Source organism: Meleagris gallopavo, chromosome 1 (assembly GCF_905368555.1).
Source record: "Meleagris gallopavo chromosome 1, MGAL_WU_HG_1.1, whole genome shotgun sequence".
NCBI classification, from domain to species: Eukaryota; Metazoa; Chordata; class Aves; order Galliformes; family Phasianidae; genus Meleagris; species Meleagris gallopavo.
The window spans coordinates 457,346-481,773 of NC_139404.1; the positions used below are offsets into that span (position 1 = coordinate 457,346).

At 61.9% G+C, this 24,428-nt stretch overlaps 3 protein-coding genes, 7 non-coding genes and 2 pseudogenes across 17 annotated transcripts; 6 read left to right on the forward strand and 6 right to left on the reverse strand.

Annotated features, from left to right (window-relative positions):
* The first annotated feature begins 144 nt into the window (after positions 1 to 144).
* Positions 145 to 22,342, forward strand: LOC146545153 (uncharacterized). 6 transcript variants are annotated; one of them, XM_085236086.1, is made up of 3 exons: positions 145 to 474; positions 18,679 to 21,184; positions 21,290 to 22,342. In XM_085236086.1, exons 2-3 carry the CDS (start codon positions 20,100 to 20,102, stop codon positions 21,291 to 21,293), a joined length of 1,089 nt encoding a protein of 362 aa, XP_085092212.1. In that variant the 5' UTR covers positions 145 to 474; positions 18,679 to 20,099; the 3' UTR covers positions 21,294 to 22,342. The 6 variants fall into 6 exon arrangements, 4 of the variants coding, with proteins under 4 accessions (XP_085092212.1, XP_085092296.1, XP_085092409.1 ...); XM_085236170.1 differs by lacking the exon at positions 145 to 474 and adding an exon at positions 17,785 to 18,305 and having other exon boundaries at positions 18,978 to 21,184; XM_085236283.1 differs by lacking the exon at positions 145 to 474 and having other exon boundaries at positions 18,327 to 19,103; positions 19,241 to 21,184.
* LOC146545154 (U2 spliceosomal RNA) lies at positions 236 to 426 on the forward strand. Its single transcript, XR_014881301.1, has one exon. It is a non-coding gene; the product is annotated as a U2 spliceosomal RNA (small nuclear RNA).
* On the forward strand, positions 2,581 to 2,771 carry LOC146545155 (U2 spliceosomal RNA). The gene has a single exon (XR_014881302.1). It is a non-coding gene; the product is annotated as a U2 spliceosomal RNA (small nuclear RNA).
* LOC146545156 (uncharacterized) lies at positions 2,740 to 6,919 on the forward strand. Its single transcript, XM_085216800.1, has 4 exons — positions 2,740 to 2,825; positions 3,541 to 3,919; positions 4,345 to 5,324; positions 5,430 to 6,919. The coding sequence occupies exons 1-4, from the start codon at positions 2,740 to 2,742 to the stop codon at positions 5,431 to 5,433; spliced, it is 1,449 nt and encodes a 482-aa protein (XP_085072926.1). The 3' UTR covers positions 5,434 to 6,919.
* LOC146545157 (U2 spliceosomal RNA) lies at positions 3,898 to 4,088 on the reverse strand. The gene has a single exon (XR_014881303.1). It is a non-coding gene; the product is annotated as a U2 spliceosomal RNA (small nuclear RNA).
* On the reverse strand, positions 6,237 to 9,714 carry LOC146545158 (uncharacterized; annotated as a pseudogene).
* On the reverse strand, positions 6,252 to 6,442 carry LOC146545159 (U2 spliceosomal RNA). The gene has a single exon (XR_014881304.1). It is a non-coding gene; the product is annotated as a U2 spliceosomal RNA (small nuclear RNA).
* On the reverse strand, positions 9,598 to 9,788 carry LOC146545160 (U2 spliceosomal RNA). Its single transcript, XR_014881305.1, has one exon. It is a non-coding gene; the product is annotated as a U2 spliceosomal RNA (small nuclear RNA).
* Positions 9,984 to 16,589, forward strand: LOC100538560 (C-type lectin domain family 2 member D-like). Of its 2 annotated transcripts, XM_010709673.4 has the most exons (3): positions 9,984 to 10,680; positions 15,797 to 15,903; positions 16,002 to 16,589. In XM_010709673.4, exons 1-3 carry the CDS (start codon positions 10,243 to 10,245, stop codon positions 16,141 to 16,143), a joined length of 687 nt encoding a protein of 228 aa, XP_010707975.3. In that variant the 5' UTR covers positions 9,984 to 10,242; the 3' UTR covers positions 16,144 to 16,589. The 2 variants fall into 2 exon arrangements, with proteins under 2 accessions (XP_010707975.3, XP_085092638.1); XM_085236512.1 differs by lacking the exon at positions 9,984 to 10,680.
* On the forward strand, positions 18,425 to 18,615 carry LOC146545161 (U2 spliceosomal RNA). The gene has a single exon (XR_014881306.1). It is a non-coding gene; the product is annotated as a U2 spliceosomal RNA (small nuclear RNA).
* LOC146545162 (uncharacterized) lies at positions 19,739 to 24,423 on the reverse strand (annotated as a pseudogene). The gene is made up of 2 exons (XR_014886406.1): positions 21,987 to 24,423; positions 19,739 to 21,489 (listed from the first exon to the last, which is right to left on the reverse strand). The product of XR_014886406.1 is annotated as an uncharacterized LOC146545162 (transcript).
* LOC116216217 (U2 spliceosomal RNA) lies at positions 19,754 to 19,944 on the reverse strand. The gene has a single exon (XR_004158677.1). It is a non-coding gene; the product is annotated as a U2 spliceosomal RNA (small nuclear RNA).
* Positions 24,424 to 24,428: the final 5 nt, after the last annotated feature.

The following is a 24,428-nucleotide window of genomic DNA, read 5'->3' on the forward strand; positions in this document are numbered from 1 at the left end:
CTTACAGGTGGGACTATGCTAATGAGAATCGCGGGGGTCGCTGGGAGCACCTTCCACGCCGCAGAAAACCTGACGAGGTCCTGACAACGGGCGGAGCAGGAGCGAAGGAGAGCGGTGCGGGGTGGGGAGCGGGGCTGGAGCGGCGACGGAGGGGTCGTTGCGGGCAGCGCGTGCGCGTCCGTGAGATGTCGGTGGGGCGCGCGGGGCCGGGCGTCGTGCGGGGAGGAGTGTGGGCATCGCTTCTCGGCCTTTTGGCTAAGATCAAGTGTAGTATCTGTTCTTATCAGTTTAATATCTGATACGTCCTCGATGAGAGGACTTTATATTAAACGGATTTTTGGGCGCGGGAGTTGGACCCGGAGCTTGCTCCCTCCGCTCCGCGCATCGTCCCGGTATGGCAGTACCTCCGGGCACGGTGCACCTCCCCGGGAGGGGAGGAGTGTTGGTGGTGAAAGGCAGAGCGGTGGTGGGCAGGTGGGGTGTTGGAGGGTGGTGGCGCTGTGTCCCGCAGGGGGCGCTGCTGGGCCGCGTTCAGCGGAGGCCGGCCGCAGCCCGGGCCGCTCCGGCGCAGGAGCGGTGGGGCGGGGCGGGGACCGGCCCCGTCTGTCCGCCCTCGGGAGCTCCTTCCGGGCCGCGGGAGCCGTGCGGCTGCGGGAGCGGGGCCGGACGACGCCACGGCGATGGCGGGGGGCTGCGGCTGTGTGTGGGGAAAGGCCGAGGGAGGGGCTGTGCAGCCTGGACAAGGGACGGCTGCGGGGACACCGCGCTGCGGCCTTCAGCGCCTGAAGGGGCCGAAGCGCAGCAGGGGAGGGGGAACGGCGTTAAACTGAAAGAGGAGACTGAGGTCAGATGGGCAGCTCACGGTTTGTTCTCTGGTTCGAGCAATCTCCTGCGGGATGTTCTTGCAAGGTGTGTGAGAAAATATTACGTTCGTATCCGTGCTGTCCAGACGCAGACTCTTGCTATCTGTGCACGGACATTGCCAATTATTTACCTTCTGCTCCTCGTGTTCTCTATTGCTCGGGTCTTGTCTGTGCAGCACCAAATACTGGCAGCTCTCCAACATCGGGGTGTTTGATTTGTCTGACCTGCCTTTAACTGAAGGCTCAGAGGTATTTCGGATGGACGGACAGACGGGAGCTGCAGCCTTTGTGCCCGCACCCAACTGCATCCACCTCATCTCCACGCCTGTAAATCACTGCGCTGTGTAGCGAGCGTGCAGTCCTGGGGAAGGTTCATCTGGAGCACAAGTGATGAAAACTATCAGAGACCCCCCAGTAAAGCTGAAAGGTGCCCGAAAAGGGCCGCGGCAGCAGAGACCGTGAAATAAATACAAACTCCTACCTGGCTCTAATGCAGAAACAACGTTCGATTCCCATGGGGCTAAACTGAGAGAAGGGAAAGTGAGGTCGGATGCGGGGAAATCCTTCGGCCAGAGGCGGTGCGGCGCTGGCACCGCTGCCCAGAGCTGTGGGTGCCCCATCCCTGGAGCTGCCCGAGGTGCGGACGGGAGCCGGGCAGCCCGAGCTGGGGGCACACGGCCCACAGCGGGGATTTGGAGCTCGGTGATCGTTTGGGTCCCTTCCAACTCCGGCGTCCCATCGCTCGTCCAACCCTCCCGGGGCCGTCGGGCACGGCTGGATCCACGCGCGGTCCCGTCGCTGTGCCGGCCGTAACCCCTCCCGCGCTGCCCGGCTGCGCGCCGCTCTTGTGGCGCTGCCGGAACGGAGCTGCCGCGTGCGGGGAAAGGGGGCAGGAGAGCGGCCGCTCCTCGGGGCTGTGCGGGCACGGAGAGCAACCGGAGGGCGGGGAGGGGCGAGGAGCTCAGAGTCACGGCCAGCGAGCGCTGAGCGCGGGAGAGAGCGGCCGGACTTCTTGCAGCAAAGCGGCCCGAGCGGGACCTCGTGGGACGGGAGCCGGAAGGAAAAAGGCGAGACGGAAAGCGGGCGTGCGGCTCGCACTTCAGCTCGGCTTCGGGCAGCGCTGCGCTGCTCTGCGCTGCACCGCGTGGCATCGACGTGCGAGAAAAGGCGCGGCTCCGTACGGCCGAACGTGGGCAGACAGAGAGAGGGGGAACGCGCTGCGGAACCGAGCCGAGAGCGCCCGGAGGGCGTCCGCGAGCAGAGGGAGCGCCGCCGTCGTCCCGGGTGGGGCATCCCAGCACGGCCCGGCAGACGGAGCACCGCAGCCCCGGCCCCGCCGTCTCCCCGCCCCCAGCACAGCCCTTACGAGGGCCGCCGCGCTGCCGCCGCCGATCGCAGTGCGCACGCGCAGCAGCACCGCCGCGCCGCGCGGCCCCGGGAGACGGAGACGGGAGGGGCGGGGCTGGGGGGGTGGGGCCTACAGACAGGGGCGGGGCTATGGTAATCTGCGGCGCAGGGGCCGGCGGTAGCGGTGAGAAACGAAGAAACCGGGAACGGCGGGGCCGCCATCGTGGCGGTGCGGGAGCGGAGCGGGCGGTGCGGCGTGGGGAGCGGGGCTGGGGCGGCGACGGAGGGGTCGTTGCGGGCGGCGCGTGCGCGTGCGTGAGATGTCGGTGGGGCGCGCGGGGCCGGGCGTCGTGCGGGGAGGGTTTTGGGCATCGCTTCTCGGCCTTTTGGCTAAGATCAAGTGTAGTATCTGTTCTTATCAGTTTAATATCTGATACGTCCTCGATGAGAGGACTTTATATTAAACGGATTTTTGGGCGCGGGAGTTGGACCCGGAGCTTGCTCCCTCCGCTCCGCGCATCGTCCCGGTATGGCAGTACCTCCGGGCACGGTGCACCTCCCCGCGAGGGGAGGAGTGTTGGTGGTGAAAGACAGAGCGGTGGTGGTGGTGGGCAGGTGGGGTGTTGGAGGGTGGTGGCGGCTGTGTCCCGCGGGAGGCGCTGCTGGGTCGCCTTCGCGCTGTTGGCGGCGCCGCTCCCGCCAGCGCCTCCCTTCCTTCTTCACGCGGTCGTGAAGGTAATCCTGGGACAAATCATCCCCAGCTGTGGGATTGCTGAGAGCAGCCACACAGCAGTCGCTTGACATCACAAACATGGCAGGGAGCAACGCAGGCTCAGCGGGTTCAGTGGGAATCCCACACCCCACGGCATCCTTCTTCTTCGGGGAAGGTGCAGCGGGTGGAGCAGACGCTGAGGAAACACCGACTGGGTCCGTGCTGGAGACTGGACTGCCCTGCACACGACGCCTGCCTTCAGCACCCAGCATCCGCGCCGCGCCAGGAAGGGCTGTGCGGTCTCGGGGTCTGAGATGGAATCTGGGGTGCAGTGCGTGGGTAAAGGGAGCGGACTGAGTCACACTGAAACCAAAGATGCCTTTCTTGAGAACGAAATGCTGGGGCTGCCTTCTTCCCTGCCATCTCTGGGCCCGCGGGCTGGGGGCTCAGGCTCTGCCTTTGGGATTCCCATTCATTCCTTCCACCGGAGTGGGACGCACCGTTCCGAGTGCTGCGGGCTGCAGAGACAGCAGTAAGGATGGCCGGGAAAGGGCGGGCTGCTCATGAAGGCCGGGTGAAGCCTCTGCTGACGCTGAGAGCTGCGAGGTGATCCTGCAGAAAACCCTCTGGAAATGAGATTGGGGAGCAGAATAAACATACTGGCTGTAACCAAACCTTCCCGCATCGCCGGCAGCCAAGGGCGGACGCGGCAGCGGGACGCGGGGCGGTGTCACGGGTGGCCAACGGGGAAGCGCGGATAGGCGGAGCTGTGCTGACGGAACGGCGCCGCACGGCGGGACCGCGGGTGGAGAAGGAGGAGGAGGGAGGCGCTGGCGGGAGCGGCGCCGCCAACAGCGCGAAGGCGACCCAGCAGCGCCCCCCGCGGGACACAGCGCCACCACCCTCCCTACACCCCACCTGCCCACCACCACCGCCACCGCTCTGCCTTTCACCACCAACACTCCTCCCCTCCCGGGGAGGTGCACCGTGCCCGGAGGTACTGCCATACCGGGACGATGCGCGGAGCGGAGGGAGCAAGCTCCGGGTCCAACTCCCGCGCCCAAAAATCCGTTTAATATAAAGTCCTCTCATCGAGGACGTATCAGATATTAAACTGATAAGAACAGATACTACACTTGATCTTAGCCAAAAGGCCGAGAAGCGATGCCCAAAACCCTCCCCGCACGACGCCCGGCCCCGCGCGCCCCACCGACATCTCACGCACGCGCACGCGCCGCCCGCAACGACCCCTCCGTCGCCGCCCCAGCCCCGCTCCCCACGCCGCACCGCCCCGCTCCGCTCCCGCACCGCCACGATGGCGCTCCTCCGCTCCCCGTTTCTTCGTTTCTCAGCGCTACCGCCGCCCCCCGCGGCCCTTATTAGCATAGCCCCGCCCCTGTCTGTAGGCCCCACCCCCCTCAGCCCCGCCCCTCACGTCTCCGCCTCCCGGGGCCGCGCGGCGCGGCGGTGCTGCTGCGCGTGCGCACTGCGATCGGCGGCGGCAGCGCGGCGGCCCTCGTAAGGGCTGTGCTGGGGGCGGGGAGACGGCGGGGCCGGGGCTGCGGTGCTCCGTCTGCCGGGCCGTGCTGGGATGCCCCACCCGGGACGACGGCGGCGCTCCCTCTGCTCGCGGACGCCCTCCGGGCGCTCTCGGCTCGGTTCCGCAGCGCGTTCCCCCTCTCTCTGCCTGCCCACGTTCGGCCGTACGGAGCCGCGCCTTTTCTCGCACGTCGATGCCACGCGGTGCAGCGCAGAGCAGCGCAGCGCTGCCCGAAGCCGGGCGCGGTGCGAGCCGCACGCCCGCTTTCCGTCTCGCCTTTTTCCTTCCGGCTCCCGTCCCACGAGGTCCCGCTCGGGCCGCTTTGCTGCAAGAAGTCCGGCCGCTCTCTCCCGCGCTCAGCGCTCGCTGGCCGTGACTCTGAGCTCCTCGCCCCTCCCCGCCCTCCGGTTGCTCTCCGTGCCCGCACAGCCCCGAGGAGCGGCCGCTCTCCTGCCCCCTTTCCCCGCACGCGGCAGCTCCGTTCCGGCAGCGCCACAAGAGCGGCGCGCAGCCGGGCAGCGCGGGAGGGGTTACGGCCGGCACAGCGACGGGACCGCGCGTGGATCCAGCCGTGCCCGACGGCCCCGGGAGGGTTGGACGAGCGATGGGACGCCGGAGTTGGAAGGGACCCAAACGATCACCGAGCTCCAAATCCCCGCTGTGGGCCGTGTGCCCCCAGCTCGGGCTGCCCGGCTCCCGTCCGCACCTCGGGCAGCTCCAGGGATGGGGCACCCACAGCTCTGGGCAGCGGTGCCAGCGCCGCACCGCCTCTGGCCGAAGGATTTCCCCGCATCCGACCTCACTTTCCCTTCTCTCAGTTTAGCCCCATGGGAATCGAACGTTGTTTCTGCATTAGAGCCAGGTAGGAGTTTGTATTTATTTCACGGTCTCTGCTGCCGCGGCCCTTTTCGGGCACCTTTCAGCTTTACTGGGGGGTCTCTGATAGTTTTCATCACTTGTGCTCCAGATGAACCTTCCCCAGGACTGCACGCTCGCTACACAGCGCAGTGATTTACAGGCGTGGAGATGAGGTGGATGCAGTTGGGTGCGGGCACAAAGGCTGCAGCTCCCGTCTGTCCGTCCATCCGAAATACCTCTGAGCCTTCAGTTAAAGGCAGGTCAGACAAATCAAACACCCCGATGTTGGAGAGCTGCCAGCATTTGGTGCTGCACAGACAAGACCCGAGCAATAGAGAACACGAGGAGCAGAAGGTAAATAATTGGCAATGTCCGTGCACAGATAGCAAGAGTCTGCGTCTGGACAGCACGGATCCGTACGTAATATTTTCTCACACACCTTGCAAGAACATCCCGCAGGAGATTGCTCGAACCAGAGAACAAACCGTGAGCTGCCCATCTGACCTCAGTCTCCTCTTTCAGTTTAACGCCGTTCCCCCTCCCCTGCTGCGCTTCGGCCCCTTCAGGCGCTGAAGGCCGCAGCGCGGTGTCCCCGCAGCCGTCCCTTGTCCAGGCTGCACAGCCCCTCCCTCGGCCTTTCCCCACACACAGCCGCAGCCCCCCGCCATCGCCGTGGCGTCGTCCGGCCCCGCTCCCGCAGCCGCACGGCTCCCGCGGCTCGGAAGGGGCTCCCGAGGGCGGACAGACGGGGCCGGTCCCCGCCCCGCCCCACCGCTCCTGCGCCGGAGCGGTCCGGGCTGCGGCCGGCCCCAGCTGAAGGCGACCCAGCAGCGCCCCCTACGGGACACAGCGCCACCACCACCCTCCAACACCCCACCTGCCCACCACCGCCACCGCTCTGCCTTTCACCACCAACACTCCTCCCCTCCCGGGGAGGTGCACCGTGCCCGGAGGTACTGCCATACCGGGACGATGCGCGGAGCGGAGGGAGCAAGCTCCGGGTCCAACTCCCGCGCCCAAAAATCCGTTTAATATAAAGTCCTCTCATCGAGGACGTATCAGATATTAAACTGATAAGAACAGATACTACACTTGATCTTAGCCAAAAGGCCGAGAAGCGATGCCCACACTCCTCCCCGCACGACGCCCGGCCCCGCGCGCCCCACCGACATCTCACGCACGCGCACGCGCCGCCCGCAACGACCCCTCCGTCGCCGCCCCAGCCCCGCTCCCCACGCCGCACCGCCCCGCACCGCTCCCGCTCCGCCACGATGGCGGCCCCGCCGTTCCCGGTTTCTTCGTTTCTCAGCGCTACCGCCGCTCCCCGCGGCCCTTATTAGCATAGCCCCGCCCCTCACCCCCCGCCTCCTTCCCGCGGCGCCGCCGCTGCGCTCCGGCAGCACCGAACGAACGGCCCGCGGTCGGCGCCCGCACGAGCCGCTCTGTCGGCGCCGGGCGATCAGTTGAAGGCGTCACGGGCGGCTCGGCGATGGGACGGGATGGATCCAAGCGCACCGACGGGCCCGGGACGGCTGGGAGGGACCGTGGAACCGTGGAATGGTCGGCTTGGAAGGAAACAAAAGCGTCACCAGCTCCAAATCCGTTACCGGTTTTCCATTTGCAAACCAAGAGGTCGGCAAAAGAAGCTGTGGGCGATCGGAAGGGACTTCGGGGCTCTGGGAAAACCGCGAAGCCGGCGGGATCGGCAGCACAAAGGGCTTCTCCTCTGTCCGGCACAGAAGGAGGAGGGCGGCCGTGCTGAAGGAACGGCTTTGTGAGCGGGGCTGAGCTCAGGGCTTTGGGTGCTGCGGGTCGGGACGCAGCCTTGAGAAAGGAGGAATGTGACGGATGGGATGGGAGCCCGCTGACTGGAAGGGCCGCAGAGACTGCAGGGAGCAGAGCCGGCTGGGCTGCTTGGCAGGGCTTTAAACGCGGTGGGGAAGGGGCTGCACTGCCTGCCAGAGGAGAGCGTGGCAACGCTGTCGGCCTGGGAGGCGGGAGGGAAAAGCCGGACTTGTGCGGCAGGAGGCGGGGAGGGCTCCTCTGAGAGCGCGGCGAGGCCAGCAGCCGAGCTGAAGTGCCTCTCCGGCAATGCGTGCAGCACGGGAAATAACCAGGAGGAGGAGCTGGAAACCGTGGTGCGGCTGGGCAAAGGGGGACCTGGGTGCTGTCGCAGAAACACGCAGGGATGAATCCCACGACTGGAATTCCCTGACGGAGGGCTGCAGGCTTTTCAGAAGGGACAGGCAGGGTAGGAGGGTGGCGGAGTTGCCCTCTGCGTTAGGAAGTGGATCGACTGCCGAGAGCTGAGTGTGAGGAACGGCCGCGATCAGGTCGAGAGCCTGTGGGTGAAAACCGAGGCCGGGTCCAGCAAAGGGCATCTGGTGGTGGGGCTCTGCTGCAGCCCACCTGCTCAGGGGAGCCCGTTGACGAGGCCGTCTTGCTTCAGCTGCAGGAGCTGTCGCGCTCGCGGGCTCTTGTCCTGATGGGGGATTTCGGCCACCCGGATACCTGCTGGGAGAGCGGCACGGCGGGTGGCAGCCAGTGCAGGAGATTCCCGGAGTCCGTGGAGGACAACTTCCTGGGGCAGGTAACAGATGGACCGACCCGAGGTGAAGCCTTGCTGGGCCTGGTGCTCAGCAGTGCGGAGGAGAGCATCGGAGAGGTGAAGATTGGAGGCAGCCTGGGCTGCAGCGACCATGCCTCGGTGCACTTTGTGATCTGGAGGAATGCAGGCCTGGCAACAAGCAGAGTCAGGACCCTGAACTTCACGAGGGCGAACTTCTGTCTGCTCAAGGAACTGCTGGCTGCGATCTCCTGGGAAACTGTCCTTAAGGGCATAGGAACGGAACTGAGCTGGCAGCTCTTTAAGGACGTAGGAGGAGGTCTGAGATGCTCAGGGGGCTGCAGCACCTCCCTACAAAGCCAGGCTGAGGGAGCTAGGCTGTTCAGCCTGGAGAAGAGAAGCTGCGGGGTGACCTCAGTGCAGCCTGCAGGACCTCAAGGGAGCCTGCAGACAGGAGGGGAGTCAGCTCTTGGAAAGGGGAGAGAACAGCAGGACAGGGGAATGGTTGGAAGGTGAGGGAGGGCAGCTTTCAGTTGTCTGTCAGGGGGAAGTTGTTTGCTGTGAGAGTGGGGAGGTGCTGGAACAGCTGCCCAAAGAGGCTGTGGATCCCCGTCCATCCCTGGAGGTGTTCAAGGCCAGGTTGGATGGGGCCCTGGGCAGCCTGGGCTGCTGTGAGATGGGGAGGTTGGTGGCCCTGCATGGCACAGGGGGGTTGGAGCTTCGTGATCCTTGAGGTCCCTTCCAACCCGGGCTATTCTGTGGTTCTGTGACACCCTTCTGCGAGCACAAGAGCTCTCCATCCCCCAGCAGAAGAAACTGAGCAGAGGAGGCGGGCGGCCGGCATGGCTGAGCAAGGAGCTGCAGCTGTGCCTGAGGGACAAGAGGGAAATGTACGGGAAGTGGAAGCAGGGTTGTGTAGCCTGGGAGGAATACGGGGCTGCTGTGTGTGTGTAGGGATAGGATTAGGAAAGCTGAGGCGCAGATGGAGCTGAACTTGGCGAGGGGTGTGAAAGAAAACAAGAAGGGGTTCTACAGGTCCATAGGCGGGAGGAGACCGGCCAAGGAGAGCGTTCCCCTCTGATGAAGGTAATGGGGAGCTGCCTTCCTCAGGCATGGAAAAAGCTGAGGTGCTCCGTGAGTGCTTTGCTTCGATCTTCACGGGTGGTCAGGCTTCCCCCCATGCCTGCCACGACCCGAAGCTCTGGGTGTGGGTGAGAGGAGCCGATTCCACCCATAGGCACCTGGACAGGCTGGAGTAGCGGGGCCGCGAAAACCTAACGAGGCTCAGTGAGGCCAAGTGCAGGGAGCTGCCTCGGGTCGGGGCAATGCCAGGTACGGATGCAGGCTGGGGGAAGATGTCCTGGAGAGCAGCCCTGCGGAGAAGGAGTTGGGGGTCCTGGCGGACGAGAAGCCGGACACGAGGCGGCAGTGTGCGCTCGCAGCCCGGAAGGCCGACTGTGTTCCGGGCTGCATTAAAAAGGGGTGGCAGCAGGGACAGGGAGGCTCCATCAGCGGCTCCGGCCGCCCCCGCGCTCCGAGCAGCGCACACAGCGCAGCACTGCGCTCCGCTAACGGCGCTCGGCGGGACCCGACGCAGCGCCGAGCGCACAGCAGCGCCCCCTGCGGGACACAGCGCCACCACCCTCCAACACCCCACCTGCCCACCACCACCACCGCTCTGCCTTTCACCACCAACACTCCTCCCCTCCCGGGGAGGTGCACCGTGCCCGGAGGTACTGCCATACCGGGACGATGCGCGGAGCGGAGGGAGCAAGCTCCGGGTCCAACTCCCGCGCCCAAAAATCCGTTTAATATAAAGTCCTCTCATCGAGGACGTATCAGATATTAAACTGATAAGAACAGATACTACACTTGATCTTAGCCAAAAGGCCGAGAAGCGATACCCTGGCTCCTGCCCGCTGCCCGCCCAACCCCGCGCGCAACCCCGACATCTCACGCACGCGCACGCGCCGCCCGCAACGACCCCGGCCCCTCCCCGCCGCCCCGCTCCCGCTCCCCACCCCGCACCGCCCACGCCGCTCCCGCTCCGTCCGTGGCAGCTGCTCCTCCGTTCCCCGTTTCTTCGTTTCTCAGCGCTACCGCCGGCCCCTGCGCCGCAGATTAGCATAGCCCCGCCCCTCCCTGTTGGCCGGGGCAACGAGAGAGAGAGAAGCTGCAGCTTGCTGGCCGCAAAGCGGTCCTGTGTGTGGACTTATCTCCAGGAAGATGGCCATCTCAGGAGGTGCTGCACGACTCTTAGCCAAGCGCCCAGGAATGCCACGTTGGCAGAAAAAGAAGGATAAAAGAGAAAGCGAAAACCAGGAGGTTTGGAGGTTTTTCTGGCAACAGATTCCTCATGAAGAAGAAGAGGTTTCTTTTCCCTGTAGGACGGGGGGCGATGGGGTTTCGCAGCACCCTGAGCTGCTCCCCAAGCACAGCCCCCATCCCACCTCCTGGGCCGCCCACCTGGTGCCCCAAACCACCTTCTGCTCCACCTTCCCCACCTCTGCAACCCCTGCGAGGCCATCGCCCCACGGCCGTGCATCCCAAGCCCACGTCTGCTGCAGGGGAACCTTCTTTGCCTCTCACTTGCCCAACTCTCTCCCTCTCAGTGCTCCAGTCTCCGTCGTGCTCACCTCGCCCAGGCTTCTCCCACGTCTGCCCCAACGCCTGGCTCGGTTTCCAAGGGAAATGCTTTTATTTCTCGGACACCAAGAGTGACTGGAACAGCAGCAGGGAGCAGTGCCAGCACCTCGGAGCTTCCCTGGCCACCGTGGACACGGAGGAGGAGAGGGTGAGAGCGGGGCGTGAGCCGCAGTGCCAACACGGGGGTGGGAAACCCACCCTTGTGGGGCCGCACCGACTGCTGCCGGTGCCCCCAATTGGCCCCATGCCAAAGGCACGAGGAGATGCCTTTGTGGAAAGCACCAGGCTGTGCAGGCACAGTGTCACGTCCTCATGTCCCCCCCTCCCTGCACCCAGCCGGCGCTGTGCTGAGCCGCGCACCTCCGGGGGAAGGGCTTTGTCCACACCATTTCCAACGCAGCATTGCACTGATCCGAGTGCAGCACCTTGCAGCGATGAGGGACCTGAGAAGTGGGATGGAAGGATGCTCCCACTGGCTCACGTAAAAGCAGGTGGTTTTGCTTCAGCAAGCTGGCTGTGCTGAGCTCATCAGCAGGCTGGCTCGGCTCATTGCGAGGTCTTTGAACTTGAGCTGCTGGGGTAAGGAGATGTATTGCCGAGTGACAGAGAAGAGCTAGGGAGTGCTGTCACTCCAAGAGGTGTCAGGGGAAATCCTCAGATTTGTCCCATAGGTTTGTGGGAGTGCTTGTCCAGGAAGGCAGCGCGTCCTGGAAGTCCAGCTAAGTTCCTCTATGGCAACGTACTCGGCACAGAAAATAAGCAAGGGGAGCTGGAAGCTGTGGTGCGCTTGAAAAACTTTGATCTTATTGCCATCATGGAAAAATGGTGAGATGATTCACATAACTGGAACACCACCATTGAGGGCTGTAAGCTTTTTAGATGGGGTAGGCAAGGTAGGAGGGGTGAGGGAGTTTAGATGGGGCAGGCAAGGTAGGAGGGGTGAGGGAGTTGCCCACAGAATGGGCAGACTGCGAGGAGCTGCCTCTGAGAAGCAGTCAGGAGCAGGTTGAGAGCCTGTGGATTAAAATTAGGGATGGGACCAATAAAGGGCAGCTGGTGGTCGGAGTCTACTGCAGTGCACCTGATGAAGAGCAGCCTGTTGGTGAGGCGTTCCTGCTTCGGGTACAAGAAGTTTCACGCTCACAGGCTCTCATCCTGATGGGGGATTTCAAGCAGCCGGATATCCGCTAGGAAGACAACGCCGCGAGCTGCATGAGATCCAGGATTGCTGGGATCCGTTGGTGATCATGGACTCACCAAGGTTGGGAAAGACCTCCATGATCATCCAGACCAACCATCCGCCTATCACAAAGAATTCCCACTGAACCATGTCCTCAGTGCAACACTAAACGTTTATGGAACACCCCTAGGGATGGTGACTCCCCCACCTCCGTGTGCAGCCCATTCCAGCGCCTGACCGCTCTTTTAGAGAAGTTTTTCCTAATGTGCAAGCTGAATGTCTCCTGCAACTTGAAGCCATTGCCTCTCGTCTGTGGTTGTCCAACCTTCTGGTCGCCTGACCTGCATTAAGTGAACAGAAATTGCCATGGGCTGCATAGAAAATATGTAACACATTTAACGTATAGAAGTTACAAAACTTATTTTTTTAAATGTATTTTTATTAAAACATAGAAATCAAGGAGCAACAGAAACACTGTACTGGTGGGATGTTGGGCCTCGTTTCTGTGAAGCGAACGCTTCAGGCTCTTCCCTGGCAGTGGCTGCCATTCTCAGCGAGTTCTCATGGTGTTCGTTGGAGATCTGTGATGAAATATTACTCTTCCTGTGCTTCGTCCTTAACAGTCCTTGTTCACAAATGTACGCAGCGCCAAAAAGTGACGGCGTGAATTAGACGTAACTGAAGTGAGGGTAAGAGAGGGCTTACGAAAGTCTGGTAAAGAGGGCAGATTTTTCTTTGAACTGAATGTCTGATTGCAACTCAATGCATTCCATGTGAAAATTTGCAAATGATGTATTCGTGTCAACCGAAAATGGAGTTACAAATATACAGGAAAATGATGTTTTTTTTTGAAATCTTGAAACCTATTCCCAAATATCTTTTTCAAAATGGAAAGCACGGCGGCGGATCTTTCACCGTTCACAAGACCGTGTTTAGCCAATGCATTAACATGCGTGAAAGTATTTGCCATAGCTTGAGCTCCCATAATGCGAGCTTCATTTCAGATGGTTTTATTGTCTGAAACGGCAGAGATAAGGTGATTTTCACCTTGAAGACACATGCTTAGCTCATTTAAATGAGCAGTCAAATCCACCAAAAATGCTACATCTGCGAGCCATGTTTAATCTTCAAGTTCTGGCGCAAGTTTTGCTTTGGGTTCCGCGAAGCCCTTGAGCAGTGATGAGTGGTGTCCCCAGAGGTCAGTGCTGGGACAGATCCTCTTTAATATCTTCCTCAACGGCATTGACAGTCCCATTAAGTGCACCCTCAGCAATTTGCAGATGAGCAGAGCGGAGGATCACCTCCCTTGTCCTGCTGGCCACGCTCCCTTTATGCACCCCAGGATCCCATTGGCCTTCTTGGCCACCAGGGCACACCGCTGGCTCACGGCCAACCTGTCGCCCACCAGGACCCGCAGGTCCTTCTCTGCAGAGCTCCTCTCCAGCAGCTCCTGCCCCAACCTGCACTGATACATGCATTCATTCCTTTCCAGGTCTTGCTGGGTGGTAGCACAGCCCTCAGCTGTGTCAGCCACTCCTCCCAGCTCTGTGTCATCAGCAAGCCTGCTGAGGGTGGGCTTTATCCCTTCATCCAGGTCACCGATGACGATGTTGAACAAGACCAGGCCCAGCCCCAGCCCCTGGGGAACTCTGCCACTTACAGCCTCCAGCCGGACCTGCGCTGCTGGTAACAGCTCTGGCACACAACAGTGTCACCTATGGTAGCCCACCCTCTAATTCTTACCCACAACTCTCCACTCGTTATCGTTCCCCCCAAGTGGAGCGCAATCCATTCCGGTTGCTCTCTCACATAAAGAGCAGCTCCAGCACCCCGCCTCTCCAGCCTGTCTTTCCCAAAGAGGACGCGGCCAGGGATGACAAAATTCCATTCACGTGAGCTGTCCCACCACGTCTCCGTGATCGCAGTGAGATCACGGCCCTGTGGCCGCACGCAGATCTCCAGTCCTCCCTGTTTATTTCCCGTGCTGCATGCCTTGCTATACAGGCACTTTAGGGAAGCAGAGGGTGCAGGTATCTCTAGAGGGATGCAAGGGGGTTTAAGTTGGGCTGTTGGCAATGTTACTTTCTCTGAGGAGCCCTCACAAACCAGCACGGCTTAGCAAGGGACTGCTGGGCAGGATGAGGGAAAAGAAGGGGACAGCGGGAGCAAGGATGTGTCGCCAGGGGAGAATGCAGGGAAGCTGTCCGCACGTGCAGAGATGAGATTAGGAACACCGAGGCACGGATGGAACCAAACTCGGCGAGGGATGTTAGAAAGAAGGTATTGTACAGGTACATGAGTCAGAAGAGAAGGACAAAGGGAGCGTACCTCCTCTGCCAAATGGGAAAGGAGAACGGCAACGCCTGATGTGGAGAAGACCGAGGTGCTCAGTGAGGTCTTTGCCTCGGCCTTCACTGACAGCCAGGATTCTCACATCCCTGAACCACACCTCCCTGAACCTCCAGGTGGGAACTGGAGGAGCAAACTGCCCCCCATGAGGGCAGAGCAAATCCGACCCAGCTCATGAGAATGAATCATAGAATCCTTAGAGTTGGAAGGGACTTCTGAAGGCAATCTAGTCCAACTCCCTGTAATCAACAGGACACCGCAGCCCCGTCAGGTTGCCCAGGGCCTGATCCAGCCTTGCCTTGAAAGTCTCCAGGGATGGGAGACTTGAATGAATGTAAGTGCAAGGGGCCGGATCACACGCATCCCAGGTGCTAAGGGAGCTGCCTGATGTGGTTGCCAAGCCGTGCTCCATCAGATCTGAAAAGTCATGGCTGTCAGGCAAAGACCCCGGGGACCAGAGAAAGGGAAACTTTGCTCCCATTTACAAGAAAGGGAGGAAGGAGGACCCGGGGAACTACAGGCCGGTGAGTCTCACCTCTGTGCCTGAGAAGATCATGAAGCAGATCCTCCTGGAAGAGATGTTGAGGCACATGAGGGATGAGCGGATCATCTGAGTCAGCCAGCACGGCTTTAGCAAGGGAAGGTCGTGCCTGACCAACGTGGTGGCCTTCTGTGGGGAAGTGACAGCGTTGGTGGACAAAGGGAAGGTGGCCAATGTCATCTCCCTGGACTTGTGCGAAGTCTCTGTCATGGTCCTACACCACATCCTGATCTCAGAATTGGAGATGTGGATTTGAAGGGTGGAGTGCTGGGTGGATAAGGAATCGGTTGGAAGGCCGCGGCCAGAGGCTTGTTGTCAATGGCTCTGTGTCCATGTGGAGACCAACGGTGAGCAGTGTTCCCCGGGGGTCCAACTTGTGTCTGGTGCTCTTTAACATCTTTATCGGTGACATCAACGATGGGATTGAGTGCAGCCTCAGCGTGTTTGCTGATGACACGAAGCTGAGCAGTGCAGTTGGTACAGCAGAAGGAAGAGACAGCATGCAGAGGGACCGTGACAAACTGGAAAGGTGGGCCCTCGTGAACCTAATGAGGTTCAACAAAGCAAAGTGCAAAGTTTTGCACCTGGGCCAAGGAGGGAATCCCGGGGACGTATGCAAACTGGGAGAAGAAGAAGTCCTTGAGAGCAGCCTCGCTGAGGAGGACCTGGGGGTCCTGGCAGGTGAACGACGGGACGTGAGCCAGCAGGGGGCTGCATCAGCTGAGGGGCGGCCAGCAGGGACTGGGAGGGGATGGTCCCGCGTCCAGGTCTGGAGCCTCCAACACAGGAAAGATGCGGAGCTCTGGGAAAGGGTCCAGAGGAGGGACGCGAAGATGATCCAAGGCCTGGAGCACCTCTTGTATGAAGACAGGCAGAGGGAGCTGGTCCTGTTCGGGGAGCTCTTTTCGGCCTGGCAAAGAGAAGGCAGCCGGGAGACCTCATTGTGGCCTTCCGATATTTAGAGGGAATTTATAGACATGAGGGAAATCGACTGACTTCTTGTACGGTTGTGATGGTGAGGCTGCAGACACCGCATCCCCAGTGGTGCACAAGGACAGGCTGGATGGGGCCTTGGCCACCGATCCAGTATGTGATCTAGTGGCTGGCAGCCCAGCCTGTGGTGGGAGGTTGGGACTGGGTGGTCCTCGGGGTCCTTCCAGCACAAACCCCATCCTATGATTCTATGATCCAAAGGCTTTCATGCTGCAGTACCGGGGCCCGGCAAACTGTTGGATTGGGCTGCACAGGGCAGAAGGGGACGAGCACTGGACATGGGCCGACGGCAGCGCCTTCACCAACTGGTCAGTGCGTGCGTCCGTCTGTCTGTCTGGGATCTCCGACAGGGTCTGTTTGGGATGGGCTGGGATTGGGTTTCCCATTCTGCTCCCTCTGTGCTCAGGTTCCGGCTGCGAGGCGGAGGCCGATGTGCGTACCTGAATGGGGGCAGGATCAGCTCAGCCCTCTGCCACACTGAGAAGCTGTGGGTGTGCAGCAGAGCCGACAGCTTCGTCCTCTGGAGGAATGGGACAAATCCACAGTGACAGATCCCATCCGCAGCCAGCGCGTGCCAGCACTGCTGGTCTCTATGATGCCATCGGTGCACGCTTAACTCTGCCTCTTTCCAGCAGAGCTGCAGCTGTTCCTGCATGGAACCAGCCAGCTGTGCGGCTCGTTATCTCTCAGGGAACAGTTTAATTGCACCGTGCCTTAAAGGGAGGGTCCTTTGAGGGTCCTTACAGGTCACAGCCCCGTGGGACGGTTGGGTGGGCAGGGTGAGGATCGCTGCCCCCGAGCCCTGGAGCTGCCAGGACCTGGAGCAGCGCAGCCAGCAGTGTGAGCACAGCACAGAGCGGTGCTGCGTCCCGCGGGGCTCAGCCAACATTTGGTGCTCCGGGTTTTGATTTTATTCTCTTTGGTTCTCCCCACACACACAGTTGTTGTTGTTGTGGTTGTTGTTTCATGTAAATAATGATCTAATTTTGTGCTATTTCAGTACATTTGTATAACATAACATTATATACAATAGAGAACAGGAGGCGCAGCTCCCCCCCAGCAGCTCCTCCAGCAGCCGCACAGGAAGGCGTCAGATGGGACCGCGGCGTCTGCAGAGGAGGAGACCCCCGGCCCTGGGCAGCGCATCCCAGCGCTCCGCCAGCCGCACCGTGCAGACGTTCCTTCGCGTGTTGGTGCGGAGCCTCCCGTGCTGCACCGTGAGCCCACTGCCCTGCGTGCTGTGCCCACAGAGCGCCGAGAAGAGCTTGGCCGCGTGCCTTCGTCTGCCGCACTTCAGATGCCTACAGACGTGGATCACAGCCCCTCTCAGCCTTCCTTTCCCCAGGCTGAACAGCCCCGGCTCCCCCCCCCCCTTTCCCCATAGGGAGCTGCTCCCGGCCCCGGACATCCCTGTGCCCTCCGCGGGGCTCTCTCCAGGAGTCACCAGTCCGTGACTCTTCAGGAGTGGTGATACGAATATTACGTAATGAATGAAAGGTAGAAGGTGGAGAGACAACCATACGTTTGACAATAATCCTACATTTAGCAGTAACCAATAACAAATAAATATTACGTTACCACCCACAACAACACAGAACACAGTACTTCTGCAGCCAAAATACAAAACGTAATCAAGAGGTACATTCAGCATTATAGCATGATCTAATTCTCAATACTTCTGTCACAAAACATTAGAGTCCTTTCTGCGTTCAGTCAAGGTCCACAGGAGTGTTCTGTAAAATAAAACAAGACACCGACTTGTCCTTTTTGGGGGCTTTGTTAATGTGGTTAAAAAATGAGGGAATAATCCAGAAAGTGTTAATCTTATATTCCTTTTTCGGGGTGTCCTTGGCCTTCCAAGGATATTTGTTAAGGGATTCCATTAAGGTTAGGGAAACTGGCCTCAGCTTAGCTGAGGCAACCGACACAGGCTGGCTCGGGAGATAAGAGTTTCCCTTTGCTGTGAGCTTTCTAATGCATCCACCCTTCACCGCCCCCACCCCGCTCACTTGGAGGGGCGAAGACATCGGGTTTTTGGCTTGGAGAGCCGCTCAGGTTCCCTGCGAGGCCCTCGGACCTGGGCTTGTGCTTTCCTCGAGATCCTTGAGCTTCTGTTCTGGCCACCAGTTAACTAACTCCTCTAACCTGGCTGTGTGTAATCCATTCCTCGGATCTCGTGGACACCCTTGTGCCAGCCAGTGTCCAGAGACAATTACATTTATGGTCAATATTCCGCCTACCGGTTTTTAATGGCAACGAGACCCTTCCAGTCCCACCGAGCTTTGGGCCAGGTGGCCTGGGGGCAAGGCTGACCGCTGCAAGCCTTACTTCCCTTGGCTCAGATTTAGTGGGAAAAGAAACCTCTTCTTCTTCATGAGGAATCTGTTGCCAGAAAAACCTCCAAACCTCCTGGTTTTCGCTTTCTCTTTTATCCTTCTTTTTCTGCCAACGTGGCATTCCTGGGCGCTTGGCTAAGAGTCGTGCAGCACCTCCTGAGATGGCCATCTTCCTGGAGATAAGTCCACACACAGGACCGCTTTGCGGCCAGCAAGCTGCAGCTTCTCTCTCTCTCGTTGCCCCGGCCAACAGGGAGGGGCGGGGCTATGCTAATCTGCGGCGCAGGGGCCGGCGGTAGCGCTGAGAAACGAAGAAACCGGGAACGGAGGAGCAGCTGCCACGGACGGAGCGGGAGCGGCGTGGGCGAAGCGGGGTGGGGAGCGGGGCTGGGGCGGCGGGGAGGGGTCGGGGTCGTTGCGGGCGGCGCGTGCGCGTGCGTGAGATGTCGGGGGCGCGCGCGGGGTTGGGCGGGCAGAGGGCAGGAGCCAGGGCATCGCTTCTCGGCCTTTTGGCTAAGATCAAGTGTAGTATCTGTTCTTATCAGTTTAATATCTGATACGTCCTCGATGAGAGGACTTTATATTAAACGGATTTTTGGGCGCGGGAGTTGGACCCGGAGCTTGCTCCCTCCGCTCCGCGCATCGTCCCGGTATGGCAGTACCTCCGGGCACGGTGCACCTCCCCGAGAGGGGAGGAGTGTTGGTGGTGAAAGGCAGAGCGGTGGCGGTGGCGGTACCTCCGGGCAGGTGGGGTGTTGGAGGGTGGTGGCGCTGTGTCCCGCAGGGGGCGCTGCTGGGCCGCCTTCGCGCTTTGGCGGCGCCGCTCCCGCCAGCGCCTCCCTTCTCCTCCTCCTCCTCCTTCTCCACCCGCGGTCCCGCCGCGCGGCGCCGTTCCGCCAGCACAGCTCCGCCTATCCGCGCTCCCCCGTTGGCCACCCGTGACACCGCCCCGCGTCCCGCTGCCGCGTCCGCCCTTGGCTGCCGGCGATGCGGGAAGGTTTGGTTACAGCCAGTATGTCTATTCTGCTCCCCAATCTCATTTCCAGAGGGTTTTCTGCAGGATCACCTCGCAGCTCTCAGCGTCAGCAGAGGCTTCACCCGGCCTTCATGAGCAGCCCGCCCTTTCCCGGCCATCCTTACTGCTGTCTCTGCAGCCCGCAGCACTCGGAACGGTGCGTCCCACTCCGGTGGAAGGAATGAATGGGAATCCCAAAGGCAGAGCCTGAGCCCCCAGCCCGCGGGCCCAGAGATGGCAGGGAAGAAGGCAGCCCCAGCATTTCGTTCTCAAGAAAGGCATCTTTGGTTTCAGTGTGACTCAGTCCGCTCCCTTTACCCACGCACAGCACCCCAGATTCCATCTCAGACCCCGAGACCCCACAGCCCTTCCTGGCGCGGCGCGGATGCTGGGTGCTGAAGGCAGGCGTCGTGTGCAGGGCAGTCCAGTCTCCAGCACGGACCCAGTCGGTGTTTCCTCAGCGTCTGCTCCACCCGCTGCACCTTCCCCGAAGAAGAAGGATGCCGTGGGGTGTGGGATTCCCACTGAACCCGCTGAGCCTGCGTTGCTCCTTGCCATGTTTGTGATGTCAAGCGACTGCTGTGTGGCTGCTCTCAGCAATCCCACAGCTGGGGATGATTTGTCCCAGGATTACCTTCACGACCGCGTGAAGAAGAAAGGGAGGCGCTGGCGGAAGCGGCGCCGCCAACAGCGCGAAGGCGACCCAGCAGCGCCCCCTGCGGGACACAGCGCCACCACCCTCCAACACCCCACCTGCCCACCACCGCCACCGCTCTGCCTTTCACCACCAACACTCCTCCCCTCCCAGGGAGGTGCACCGTGCCCGGAGGTACTGCCATACCGGGACGATGCGCGGAGCGGAGGGAGCAAGCTCCGGGTCCAACTCCCGCGCCCAAAAATCCGTTTAATATAAAGTCCTCTCATCGAGGACGTATCAGATATTAAACTGATAAGAACAGATACTACACTTGATCTTAGCCAAAAGGCCGAGAAGCGATGCCCAAAACCCTCCCCGCGCGACGCCCGGCCCCGCGCGCCCCACCGACATCTCACGCACACGCACGCGCCGCCCGCACCGACCCCGACCCCTCCCCGGCCGCCCCAGCCCCGCTCCCCACGCCGCACCGCCCCGCTCCGCTCCCGCTCCGCCACGATGGCGGCCCCGCCGTTCCCGGTTTCTTCGTTTCGCACCGCTACCGCCGGCCCCTGCGCCGCAGATTACCATAGCCCCGCCCCTGTCTGTAGGCCCCACCCCCAGCCCCGCCCCTCCCGTCTCCGTCTCCCGGGGCCGCGCGGCGCGGCGGTGCTGCTGCGCGTGCGCACTGCGATCGGCGGCGGCAGCGCGGCGGCCCTCGTAAGGGCTGTGCTGGGGGCGGGGAGACGGCGGGGCCGGGGCTGCGGTGCTCCGTCTGCCGGGCCGTGCTGGGATGCCCCACCCGGGACGACGGCGGCGCTCCCTCTGCTCGCGGACGCCCTCCGGGCGCTCTCGGCTCGGTTCCGCAGCGCGTTCCCCCTCTCTCTGCCTGCCCACGTTCGGCCGTACGGAGCCGCGCCTTTTCTCGCACGTCGATGCCACGCGGTGCAGCGCAGAGCAGCGCAGCGCTGCCCGAAGCCGGGCGCGGTGCGAGCCGCACGCCCGCTTTCCGTCTCGCCTTTTTCCTTCCGGCTCCCGTCCCACGAGGTCCCGCTCGGGCCGCTTTGCTGCAAGAAGTCCGGCCGCTCTCTCCCGCGCTCAGCGCTCGCTGGCCGTGACTCTGAGCTCCTCGCCCCTCCCCGCCCTCCGGTTGCTCTCCGTGCCCGCACAGCCCCGAGGAGCGGCCGCTCTCCTGCCCCCTTTCCCCGCACGCGGCAGCTCCGTTCCGGCAGCGCCACAAGAGCGGCGCGCAGCCGGGCAGCGCGGGAGGGGTTACGGCCGGCACAGCGACGGGACCGCGCGTGGATCCAGCCGTGCCCGACGGCCCCGGGAGGGTTGGACGAGCGATGGGACGCCGGAGTTGGAAGGGACCCAAACGATCACCGAGCTCCAAATCCCCGCTGTGGGCCGTGTGCCCCCAGCTCGGGCTGCCCGGCTCCCGTCCGCACCTCGGGCAGCTCCAGGGATGGGGCACCCACAGCTCTGGGCAGCGGTGCCAGCGCCGCACCGCCTCTGGCCGAAGGATTTCCCCGCATCCGACCTCACTTTCCCTTCTCTCAGTTTAGCCCCATGGGAATCGAACGTTGTTTCTGCATTAGAGCCAGGTAAGAGTTTGTATTTATTTCACGGTCTCTGCTGCCGCGGCCCTTTTCGGGCACCTTTCAGCTTTACTGGGGGGTCTCTGATAGTTTTCATCACTTGTGCTCCAGATGAACCTTCCCCAGGACTGCACGCTCGCTACACAGCGCAGTGATTTACAGGCGTGGAGATGAGGTGGATGCAGTTGGGTGCGGGCACAAAGGCTGCAGCTCCCGTCTGTCCGTCCATCCGAAATACCTCTGAGCCTTCAGTTAAAGGCAGGTCAGACAAATCAAACACCCCGATGTTGGAGAGCTGCCAGTATTTGGTGCTGCACAGACAAGACCCGAGCAATAGAGAACACGAGGAGCAGAAGGTAAATAATTGGCAATGTCCGTGCACAGATAGCAAGAGTCTGCGTCTGGACAGCACGGATACGAACGTAATATTTTCTCACACACCTTGCAAGAATATCCCGCAGGAGATTGCTCGAACCAGAGAACAAACCGTGAGCTGCCCATCTGACCTCAGTCTCCTCTTTCAGTTTAACGCCGTTCCCCCTCCCCTGCTGCGCTTCGGCCCCTTCAGGCGCTGAAGGCCGCAGCGCGGTGTCCCCGCAGCCGTCCCTTATCCAGGCTGCACAGCCCCTCCCTCGGCCTTTCCCCACACACAGCCGCAGCCCCCCGCCATCGCCGTGGCGTCGTCCGGCCCCGCTCCCGCACGACGCCCGGCCCCGCGCGCCCCACCGACATCTCACGGACGCGCGCGCGCCGCCCGCAACGACCCCGACCCCTCCCCGCCGCCCCAGCCCCGCTCCCCACCCCGCACCGCCCACGCCGCTCCCGCTCCGTCCGTGGCAGCTGCTCCTCCGTTCCCGATTTCTTCGTTTCTCAGCGCTACCGCCGCCCCCCGCGGCCCTTATTAGCATAGCCCCGCCCCTCACCCCCCGCCTCCTTCCCGCGGCGCCGCCGCTCCGCTCCGGCAGCACCGAACGAACGGCCCGCGGTCGGCGCCCGCACGAGCCGCTCTGTCGGCGCCGGGCGATCAGTTGAAGGCGTCACGGGCGGCTCGGCGATGGGACGGGATGGATCCAAGCGCACCGACGGGCCCGGGACGGCTGGGAGGGACCGTGGAACCGTGGAATGGTCGGCTTGGAAGGAAACAAAAGCGTCACCAGCTCCAAATCCGTTACCGGTTTTCCATTTGCAAACCAAGAGGTCGGCAAAAGAAGCTGTGGGCGATCGGAAGGGACTTCGGGGCTCTGGGAAAACCGCGAAGCCGGCGGGATCGGCAGCACAAAGGGCTTCTCCTCTGTCCGGCACAGAAGGAGGAGGGCGGCCGTGCTGAAGGAACGGCTTTGTGAGCGGGGCTGAGCTCAGGGCTTTGGGTGCTGCGGGTCGGGACGCAGCCTTGAGAAAGGGGGAATGTGACGGATGGGATGGGAGCCCGCTGACTGGAAGGGCCGCAGAGACTGCAGGGAGCAGAGCCGGCTGGGCTGCTTGGCAGGGCTTTAAACGCGGTGGGGAAGGGGCTGCACTGCCTGCCAGAGGAGAGCGTGGCAACGCTGTCGGCCTGGGAGGCGGGAGGGAAAAGCCGGACTTGTGCGGCAGGAGGCGGGGAGGGCTCCTCCGAGAGCGCGGCGAGGCCAGCAGCCGAGCTGAAGTGCCTCTCCGGCAATGCGTGCAGCACGGGAAATAACCAGGAGGAGGAGCTGGAAACCGTGGTGCGGCTGGGCAAAGGGGGACCTGGGTGCTGTCGCAGAAACACGCAGGGATGAATCCCACGACTGGAATTCCCTGACGGAGGGCTGCAGGCTTTTCAGAAGGGACAGGCAGGGTAGGAGGGTGGCGGAGTTGCCCTCTGCGTTAGGAAGTGGATCGACTGCCGAGAGCTGAGTGTGAGGAACGGCCGCGATCAGGTCGAGAGCCTGTGGGTGAAAACCGAGGCCGGGTCCAGCAAAGGGCATCTGGTGGTGGGGCTCTGCTGCAGCCCACCTGCTCAGGGGAGCCCGTTGACGAGGCCGTCTTGCTTCAGCTGCAGGAGCTGTCGCGCTCGCGGGCTCTTGTCCTGATGGGGGATTTCGGCCACCCGGATACCTGCTGGGAGAGCGGCACGGCGGGTGGCAGCCAGTGCAGGAGATTCCCGGAGTCCGTGGAGGACAACTTCCTGGGGCAGGTAACAGATGGACCGACCCGAGGTGAAGCCTTGCTGGGCCTGGTGCTCAGCAGTGCGGAGGAGAGCATCGGAGAGGTGAAGATTGGAGGCAGCCTGGGCTGCAGCGACCATGCCTCGGTGCACTTTGTGATCTGGAGGAATGCAGGCCTGGCAACAAGCAGAGTCAGGACCCTGAACTTCACGAGGGCGAACTTCTGTCTGCTCAAGGAACTGCTGGCTGCGATCTCCTGGGAAACTGTCCTTAAGGGCATAGGAACGGAACTGAGCTGGCAGCTCTTTAAGGACGTAGGAGGAGGTCTGAGATGCTCAGGGGGCTGCAGCACCTCCCTACAAAGGCAGGCTGAGGGAGCTGGGCTTGTTCAGCCTGGAGAAGAGAAGCTGCGGGGTGACCTCAGTGCAGCCTGCAGGACCTCAAGGGAGCCTGCAGACAGGAGGGGAGTCAGCTCTTGGAAAGGGGAGAGAACAGCAGGACAGGGGAATGGTTGGAAGGTGAGGGAGGGCAGCTTTCAGCTGGCTGTCAGGGGGAAGTTGTTTGCTGTGAGAGTGGGGAGGTGCTGGAACAGCTGCCCAGAGAGGCTGTGGATCCCCGTCCATCCCTGGAGGTGTTCAAGGCCAGGTTGGATGGGGCCCTGGGCAGCCTGGGCTGCTGTGAGATGGGGAGGTTGGTGGCCCTGCATGGCACAGGGGGGTTGGAGCTTCATGATCCTTGAGGTCCCTTCCAACCCAGGCTATTCTGTGGTTCTGTGACACCCTTCTGCGAGCACAAGAGCTCTCCATCCCCCAGCAGAAGAAACTGAGCAGAGGAGGCGGGCGGCCGGCATGGCTGAGCAAGGAGCTGCAGCTGTGCCTGAGGGACAAGAGGGAAATGTACGGGAAGTGGAAGCAGGGTTGTGTAGCCTGGGAGGAATACGGGGCTGCTGTGTGTGTGTAGGGATAGGATTAGGAAAGCCGAGGCGCAGATGGAGCTGAACTTGGCGAGGTGCGGGAGCAGGATTGTGGGATCTTAGAGACGACCCGATACGAGTTAGCAGCTCCGTCCAACGTGTAATGGTAGAACATCAGAATATATAACCTTAAAGTACACTTGTCGCCTTC